The following is a 10,166-nucleotide window of genomic DNA, read 5'->3' as shown; positions in this document are numbered from 1 at the left end:
TATATATATATATATTTTTTTTCATCATATGTCCCCCTTGATGTCCTACAACTTTTGTCTAAAACATTTTTCCATATCTAAAGTCGTTTCCAAGATATTAGGCCTGGGTCAGACTTTATAGACACCCTGTATATATCATACACAGGGTAACAAAAATGATTGGGACCGGTCAGAATGGCGAATTAACTCGGAAGGAAGACGTTTTTAAAAAAAATGTTTCTAACAAAAATTGTAGGATAGGGCAAAGACCATTAAAGGTTGTTGCTCTTATTTTCATTTTTGAACATTTTTATTTTTTTAAGAGAAACAACCTCCAATAGTCATGATCTTTTGACATATATTCAAGCTCATGATTCTAAACAATATTCAAAAAGTTTTAGCCATTGTTCAGACCCCTTGGATAATGCTAATGCCGATGGTACTGTAACTTTCAAGCTTCATAACACGAGATTTACTTAATCAAAAAATACTTTATTATAGTGCTTTGGAAAGTTCTTGACCAGTTATTGGAATCTAGTATCAAGAATAAGGTGTTCCATTTAAAAAAAATTAAAGTGACCTTGGCGACATCACCCAAGGTCAAACCGATAAGACCAGTAAATAGATTTTTTAAAGCCCTATAACTTTTGTCTGAAAGATTTTTTTGTAAAACGTCTTCCTTCCGAGCTAATTCGCCGTCCCGACCTTTTTGTGAGCATCTTGTATATATTGTACATATATATTTAACAATATATATATATATATATATATATACATCTCTAATCGTAACAATCTCATAATGCTGATTTCAATGACATATGTTGTCAAGGACATAACTCTAATTGTAAGCAACATTTAAGAAATTTTTGCTGTCGCTCGGCGTCTATTAAAAAATTATTAATAAAAATTAATTACTCTCTAGTATTTCGGACATGATGCAGTGTACATTTACATACAATTTCGACTTCATATTAGAAAATGAAATATATTCCTTTTATTTTCTAATATGAAGTCGAAATCGTATGTAAATGTACACTGCATCGTGTCCGAAATACTAGAGAGTAATTAATTTTTATTAATAATTTTTTAATAGACGCCGAGCGACAGCAAAAATTTCTTAAATGTTGCTTACAATTAGAGTTATGTCCTTGACAACATATGTTATTAAAATCGGCATTATGAGATTGTTACGATTAGAGAGCCTCTATATAATCAGAGTGGCGCCATACGGCTATCACTTTTGATTTCCGATATTTTATGTGTAGGATAGACTGAGATAGACTGTTTGATAGATTGAGTGAGATATATTCTCTTTCTCTCTCACAGGATTTGGTTTAAACATGGCGTAACTCCTCTTATGGCGCCACTCTGAGTAGAGGTTCTCCTCGAGGCTCTCTAATCACGATTATGCAGTTCTATCTTTCTTTTTTGCTACATACATATAATGTGAAGTGTTTCAATGTTAATTTAAAAAAAATTAACTTATTACCAAAGAATAAAAATATATATAAGTTCTTTAAGCAAGTTTAAAATAATCAGCTAAAAAACTTTCTAAACATTCTAAAAAATAATCAGTTTTATATCCCTTTTACACTTACAATTTCAAAATATGACAAATGATATACCTATAAAATATGATAATAAGGTATAAAAGTGTTTTCTAACATGTATAATTCTTGAAAAAATTTTTTATTAAATTTTTTTTATAAATCAAGTAAAAAAAGCACTTTTCATCAATATTTAAAAGTTTCAAAAATGAGGAACGTAAATTTTTAAAAGTTTCAAAATTTGAAAATTGTACCAAGTTTTCATAATTTTTTATAGTAATTATACTCGCTATTGTAGGAATTTTACAACAGTTTCGTCATTGATTGAATTTACCTTGGATAGAGGCAGAGAAAGGTGAAGATGGTTGATCGTTATTAATTAATTCTGCAGCGCTGGTGGTGATGGTGCGGTAGTGATCAGTTTCAGATTCTGTCTTGAGTCCTCGATGAAGATCCAAATCCCAAAGTTGAAGATCTTCTTCACGCACTGATGCACTCGAATCTGCTTGAAAACTTGACGAAAATGTATCACTACTCGACACTTCTGGACTAGATTCTTGAAGATTTTCAATATACTTGTTGCTCCACCTTCTCCGTACTGCTGCGACAGGTATCCGTGGCATTGTTTGCAGCATCTCACCATTCACCACCACCTTTTAACTCTTCTCTTCTTAATTTCTATTACTAGTATTGTCCGTATTTTCAATGTTTTTGAGATTAATGAAGAATTGTCTTTAATAATCTCTATGTAAGATTTACAAAACAATCATGGATAAAAATATCGTCTATAAAAACTGTCAATGTAAGATTTTTTCTTCATGTCCTTTAAAAATCGATGAAAACCACAAAATCACAATTTTTTTCATACAATATTCTGAAGAAAAGAGAAATCGAGATTAGCGCTAAAAATTGATCTTACATTCGTTCTTCTTTTCATATGTAATGAATTTTTTGCATTTCATTTCTCGTGAAGAAAAAAATAATTTAAGCATATTTATACATTCATATTATATGTATATATGCCAATTTACAAAATAGCGTATTCAAAAATTCAAAAATCTAAACATCCAAAAATCAAGTATAAGACTTGTTTAAACTTTCCAAGTAGACCTAAAGACCTTAAAAATTAACAAATGAAAACCTACGCATATTATAGAATCTATTCTATTTCACTTAGAAATTTTATTTAAAAAAGATTTTAAAAGAAATAGCTGGATGAATAAATACTTTATAAACTTTTGAGTGCACAGTATGATAAAAATATAAAAAATAGAGAAATACGTAAATAAAACACCTGAAGAATACTTAACAAATTTCTTACAGATTTCTTATAGATAAAACTTGTAAATAAAAATTATTTGATATTTTTTACATATTTTACACATTAGAATATTATCGAGCAAGATCCGCTTTAACCATGTTGGCGTTCTTCTTTCTTAATTACTTGTAACATTCTTCGGTCCTATCCTGATACTTAATTATTGATATTTTTTAGTTCACAAAATATTAACTTGGAACAAGTTTAAAATTTATTTATTGTTAAATTAATTGAAGTTAACAGAGTTCCCCTACTGTCATTAAAGCAAGCAAACATTCGATTATTTTACCTCTGCTCAGTGATGATTCGAAATAGCATACAGTATGAAATGTACCGAAAAGCACCTTTTATTTAGATATTCAATGTATATATTAATCTCGTAATTGCTAAATAAGTATTACACAAATTTTTTGAGAACAGATATAAAAATTTAGAAATAATAGGCATTTAAAATATGTAAAATAATATATTTAATGTATCATATCCTCTATCTCTCTCTTTCTCTCTCAAATCATAAATAACTCTCTCATAAATCATAAATTTTCAACATATATGTATATTTAAAAATTGTAATATTAATACTATTTCTATACATTTGAGATATAATCATTTATATTTTTTAAACAAAACCATACAATTTTTCTTACATATTCAATTATTCTCTAATTATATTTCTTTGTATGTAAAAATAATTAAATAATTTAAAAAATCAGTAATTTACAAAGTATTTTATATTTTATTCTACATAATATTTTGATATAAAATATGAAATACCTCCTGAAATATTCATTTTTCGATGACTTTATTTTCATATTTTTGTACACAAATTATTGTACAAAAATACATAGTTGCTTAAATAAATATATAAATGCACACTGTCAATTTATTTAACTATTTGGGATTTTTGTATATTACGTAATTTATATGTAATAAACATTCATAATATTTGTTCATAATATTTGTTCATAATAGTAAAGATAAATGAAAACATATACACACAATTTTCAAAAATTACTATTAAAAAATCCTTCTATATTAGGAAAAATTTTAAAATTTATACAATTAAAAGTTAGCATAGCATAATATTATTGTTATCTTCAATTATTATATATATATATATATATATATATATAATACAATTTATAACATATAATTAGCACAGACATTTATATATATTACAATTTTATATTATTTTTTAAATAAAATTCTGTTATTTCATTTTTAAATTTTCAAAAAAAATCGTAAAGAAAATTTATTTTATTATTCTCTAGTACAATATACATATATAGAGAAAATTATTGCTTCAATATAATATTAAAAAATATCTATGTAACCTTCAAATGCCTGTCGAAAATTTTCTTTTAACTTTCTTTTATAGTCTCCTATATTCTGATTCTCCGAATTCTTTTAATTCCAGAAAAGCAGGTTTCTCAACTACTTCCTGACATAAATACGTTTATAATTAAAAATGTGAAATGCTTTAGTTTGTCTAGTAAGTATATAAAGAAATTTATATAAAAATACATTTTAGAGTAACATACCATTATTTTAAAATAACATGATGTAATAACAGAAATAAATTTTATGGTGATCTTTTCTCATGGAAATTATATATGATAGAACATAAGGAAAGAAGTATCGAGGTCAGCATCTTTCTTCGCTCCACTTTTCCATTTGCGATTACTACATCCTTTGCTCTCCATAGCTCCATTTTTCTCTTGATGTATTTCTTGTTATTAATATATCTTTGTATAAATATATTATCTATGCGTTATAATTTATTTAATTGTTCTTTTTATTACTTTTTGTTATTTTCTGTCGTACTTCTATTCTCATTTATCAAGGACATAATAAGTTGTTTATCATGATTGATTATCATAATTATCACATGACACAAAATAAATAATGAATTTGTTATACACATATACACGCGCAAGTGTGCATATGTATGCACGCACACAAAATTATTAGAAACTATCTAATGTGTACTTTTAAAACACATATGTGCCAAAATACAGATTTATATTACAAATAGAAATAAATAATAAATGTAATTATGTAATTCTTATTTTATTTTATTTCGTATTTGTATTTTTAATATTTTGAACAAATGGTTTCAAAATATATGCACATACATATATTCAAATCTACCATTCTTTGTTTACTTTCATCATTTCCTTATATTTTGGTATTTTGTTTCATTGTTTTTTTTTTTTACTATATTTTTTATAAAATAAGGAATTGTAAAATTAAGAATTTCAAACCATAGATATTCAAATATCATATATAAATTACTAGAACGGAAAAATTAAGAGATTCGAAAAGAGAATACCTACATATTATAAATTTTCGAAATTCTTATGTTATTATGTGCCAATTGGAACAGAAATGCGAGATAAAATCGAGGATAAAACGAAAGAGAAGAAAAAAATGCAGTAAACGAATGTCCATTTTTTTCCTTGGTTATTCAGGTCAGCCAAGATCCTAAGCGAAGCAGCTGCTGCTGCATCATCATCGCGTTGCAGTGAGTGTTCACTAGTGGGGGTGTAACGCGTTACACACGCACGTGTTCTCTCAACAGACACGCACAGAAGAATGGCTCCGACGCCATCAACGCATCACGACTCGCCGCGCGAGCGCGCATACAACGATACAACGTATCGCCATTTTACAATATCATTGTCTTTCACTGTAAAATTTAGTCCTCAAAGTGATAGGTTAGTCGTTAAGTGCGACAGTACGATAGATTTTAAGGTCGTTCAGATCTTTTAATTTTTGGATGTATGATTTTTGGATTGTTGAAACTCAAGCTATGTTTCATTGTTAATTCGTTGACTCTAGATACCTACAATAATGCATAATCGCTCACAAAATGATCACATCGACACAAACACTTTCATACGATTATTCGCACATAACATATTGTTATACGCACATCTATTATCCGAAATTCATTAACTTTCAATGACAGAATTGAAAGCCGCAATGAGGGACGCAACGAGCGTTGAAGTTACGACTCCGACGGTTCACCTTCGACTGAGGCCAGGCGGATCGTGGTGGAGTCGCTTGAGAGTTGAGAGTGGAACGGCAGACACAAGAGAGAGCTAGCGGCACCAATAGCAACGACTTGCCGAAGCTAAGTGGATTCGTTTTTGGAACTTTCACTGTCAACGCGCGCCTTGTACCGCAGTGTGCTTTGTGGCTGAATAAACCTGCACGCTAGCTCCTGTGCTTATAATCGATTCTGAGTTTCACCAATAGTATGATTTAGTTAAAGTAGAGCGATTTACCAGTTTCTCTTTAACTATATTTAGTTCATATTATAGTTCAACTTAAACAAAAAGGTGAAGTTATATTAATGCAATATAGAATTAACATAACTAGCTGCAAGATTCGAAGGAACTGACCTAGATCATGTTTAAACATTTTAGTGCGTTGATTATAAGTTAGATTATAAGTTAGAAATTTTCATCGTTAACTTTAATTAGTAAATTTCCAAGTAACATTTTTAAAAAATCTATATTTTAATGATTTCTTTAAATTTTAAACTATTTAGATTTCACAAACTTTAAAACGTATTTGTATTATTATTAGAAATTTTTTTATACTTTGGATAATACAGTTTGTTACACTTCTTAGTTTCAACAATTGTAATCACACATAAGATGATATTTAAAACTGAGAGCACAGTATCTAATAAAAAAGAATTTCCTAGCAATCGGTGAGTAGGAATAACTAAACTATTTGACCTCATTCACCTGTTACATACTGTGCGAAATTGGCGAATGAATACGAGGCATCTTACACGTGCACATACGCACACAATATACGCGAGAACGCGTTGCGCATGTCGGGATAGTTACGAACGCGGGGGAGCATTGAAACGGGGCTGAGAGCTACTATTTAGCTGGGGGCTATCGGGGTGGGTCATGGTCAGAGAAAGGAGGGCAACCCTCGCTGTACCCAGGCAAGCCTGGACAAATATGTCATACCAACCAGCATTTCGGAAGCACTGCATCCGAAATTTTCTACATATAATATAAAAATGTAAAAAAACAATTTAAATTTTATCTTTTCGAGAGTATAATAATATTATGCAACAAAAAATAACTTTTGTCGAGCACAAGAACAAAAATAATTGTTTTCAGTAGAGTTTTGGACACTGAATACGATCCCGTTTACGAAATTGCTTTATTATGTTAATTTTGTAAAATCTGCGATTAAAATTGCGAAAAAGGACGATTTTAGTGTATTTTTACATGATAACAATATATTTTAAAGCAATGATATATAACATATTGAAGTTTTATTATAATCAAAATTAAATATGGTGTTGGGATTCTCAGCCCTTAAAAGAAATTTGCTTAAAAAATATTTACAATAATTACAATTAATACAGAGTTCATTATATAAAAATTGCGACTTTGATAGATTATTAAGGATTTAATATGTTTCAATTGTTATTCAAATGTAAGGCTTTTCCAGATCATTGAATACTAATCTGACATTAAAGTTAATAAATAAATTTAAATTTATGTACATTTTTTATTTACATTTTTGTGTACATTTATGTACATTTTTTATTTACATTTTTATGTACATTTTGTATAAAAAATTCCTATACATTAATTACAAAAATTCGACCATTTATTAATTTGGTATTGTGATCATACTGATTTCCAATTTGAATTTAATTTTGACATTAGATTAGTATTCACTAAAAAAATTTTTTAAGTAGAAATAATATTTATAATTTAAAATATATTTAAATATATTTAAACAGAGTCTTAATAGCATATGTAACTGTGGTAACTTTGATGCAATAGATCCTATTAATCATAAATATTATTTCAATAATCGGCATAACAAATTGCTTTTAAAGTTTAGAATTCTAATAACATATTTAATTATAATTGCAATTAAACTTCAACATGTCGCATATTGTAATTGTACCAAATTTCATAAAATAGCCCTTTTTTACAACTTTAATTGAAATTTCTCAAAATTGTGATAGAACAATTTGATAAACAGAATCGTATTCAATACTCAAAAAACCTATGGAAAATGATTACCTTTGTTTTTATACAATTTTTTTGTTTAATAATTAACTTATAATATGTTTTTTGAATTCTTATAATCTTTTGTTTTATCTAATGTATCATAATAGAAATTTAAATTATGGAGTTTTATATAGAGTTTTATATTTAAATTATGGAGTTTTAGATAGAGTATTCATAAAATGTGCTTGTTTTAAATTGTAAATTCTTTGGTTAAGTTCATTTTTTTAGTAGAAATAATATTTATAATTTAAAATATATTTAAATATATTTAAATATATTTTAAATTATAAATATTAACAATCTAATAGCATATGTAATAGCGTATGTATAGTAGCATAACAGTCTTAATAGCATATGTAACTACAAAATATATACAAATATAGTCGTAAATGATTAAAAATATTTTTGAAAATTAAATTTTGCAGAAATAAATAAATTATAAAATTATACACTGTTAATTTTAAATAGATTTTACTTTATTAAAGTTTTATTTTAATATTTAGCACAAAAAACAAAAAATTAAAGAAGTTGAGATATACTGACTCTCACAACATTTTTATTAATTACGATTTTGTATATATTACAATTGTATTAAATGCAACATTTTACGTTTGTAATACAACTCTTAATGTTTTATTTTATATAGGCATAAATATCTCTCGCTTATACATTGTCTCGAATAATCGCGAATAATATTTCTAGTATTTTATATGATATGCAATAATCTTTATCAAAACTATTTTTACAATTTGTTAAAATATAAGCTGCGACGATTCAAAAAGGCATTTAAACTAAGAATTGAGTGTAAACGAACGTGAAACAAACGCGGACCGAGTGTTGGTTATGTTATTGCTTGGAAGTGGCATAATCAATATATTTTGTTATGTTAATTTTTTGGATAATTATTCGTCGTCCAATTAGTCGACGATTTTCTCAAACGACTTTCCCATGAGAAATGAATCAGGGTTATCTAATTTGCATTAACACTTTTAATAAAACAAATAATTTCAACACACCGTGAGAATATACGTTTATAACTATATGAATATTAATAAGTACATTTTATTATAAACAGAACGAAGCATATAATTAGTGTCCAAAAATTAGTGTTTTAATAACTAAACTTTTAACAAATATTACTAGTAATAAATAAACAAGTAATAATATAAATATTAATAAAACAAATATAAGAACAATATAAGGATATACATTTTAAAAGTTAATTCCGCTATTAGAGACATCAACGTATGTATACTGTGAATTGGTTCACCGCGATCAGATTTAAAATGACACTATTGTTAATTTCTTAATGTTGCGGAATTTCGAATTTGGAACGTGCCAATATAAAACTTTAAATTTGATACCATGCGATTTGCTTTAACTTAATTGTACTTTATTATATTGGTCTTTACTTCATGTGTAAAGAATTAATCACATGAAGTTTAGAAATTTTTCCGTTTTTAGTTTATAAAACTTTTTATTATTATTTATTAATTATATAATGTTCGTACCAACTACATAAAGGTTAATGTTAATTTATTAATTTAATTACGATTGATAAAAATCGAAAGTTCGAAACTAGTTTCGCTATAATGTTAGAAAATTAATTGAAATAAATTTCTTCTGATTCCTTCTAATGTTTGTCTTTGGCCGTTAATTCATATGTTTTAATTATTTTCAATAACAAGCTGAAGTTTGATTTTTGTTTAAAAGTATAATTTATATTACATAAATAATTGTTACAATGTAAAGAAAAAGAATAATAATAATCAACAAAAACCAAATTTGTAGATGATAAAAAATTGCTTATATATTTATAGAAATTTTGTTCATATCTCAAATAACAAGACAATGTCAAATTACGTTTCAATAATGTCTTATTAAATCGTCATTTTTATCATTAACGACGTTATTGACAATAAGACGTCTTTTGACGTTATTAAGATGTCACCTTGATACTTGGGATATTATATATATCTTATATTATTATGCTTTATATCACTTTGATAATTTTCTATAAAACAATAATAACAATATACATATTTATCGTGTAAAAAAGGAAAATGTAAAGACAGTAATAATAAAAGAATAAAAACTTTCAACATTGTGCAAACAGAAGTTGCGCAAAGTAAGAAAATTGTCGAAATTTGGATTATATGTACAGGTATTGGATACAAGAGAAAACAAAACAGTTATAAATTTGAATTATAAATTGTTATAAAATTTGGATTACGGATATATGAATATATACATATATATATA

The 10,166-nt window shown here is 26.6% G+C and overlaps 1 protein-coding gene across 6 annotated transcripts; it reads right to left on the bottom strand.

Moving 5' to 3' along the window:
- Positions 1–1,731: 1,731 nt before the first annotated feature.
- LOC105458663 lies at positions 1,732–6,911 on the bottom strand. Of its 6 annotated transcripts, none has more exons than XM_011704140.1 (2): positions 5,694–6,911; positions 1,732–2,400 (listed from the first exon to the last, which is right to left on the bottom strand). In XM_011704140.1, the coding sequence occupies exon 2, from the start codon at positions 2,159–2,161 to the stop codon at positions 1,844–1,846; it is 318 nt and encodes a 105-aa protein (XP_011702442.1). In that variant the 5' UTR covers positions 2,162–2,400; positions 5,694–6,911; the 3' UTR covers positions 1,732–1,843. The 6 variants fall into 6 exon arrangements, with proteins under 6 accessions (XP_011702442.1, XP_011702443.1, XP_011702444.1 ...); XM_011704141.1 differs by having other exon boundaries at positions 1,732–2,349; XM_011704142.1 differs by having other exon boundaries at positions 5,780–6,911.
- Positions 6,912–10,166: the final 3,255 nt, after the last annotated feature.

Source organism: Wasmannia auropunctata, unplaced genomic scaffold, assembly GCF_000956235.1.
Source record: "Wasmannia auropunctata unplaced genomic scaffold, wasmannia.A_1.0 LD334462.1, whole genome shotgun sequence".
Lineage (NCBI taxonomy): Eukaryota > Metazoa > Arthropoda > Insecta > Hymenoptera > Formicidae > Wasmannia > Wasmannia auropunctata.
Note: the sequence above shows the minus strand (reverse complement) of the source record. Positions and strands in the feature narration are given on the sequence as shown.

Excerpts from the sequence above, each read along its gene's own strand:
- LOC105458663 (XM_011704140.1), bottom strand. The coding sequence starts at position 2,161 with ATGCTGCAAACAATGCCACGGATACCTGTCGCAGCAGTACGGAGAAGG.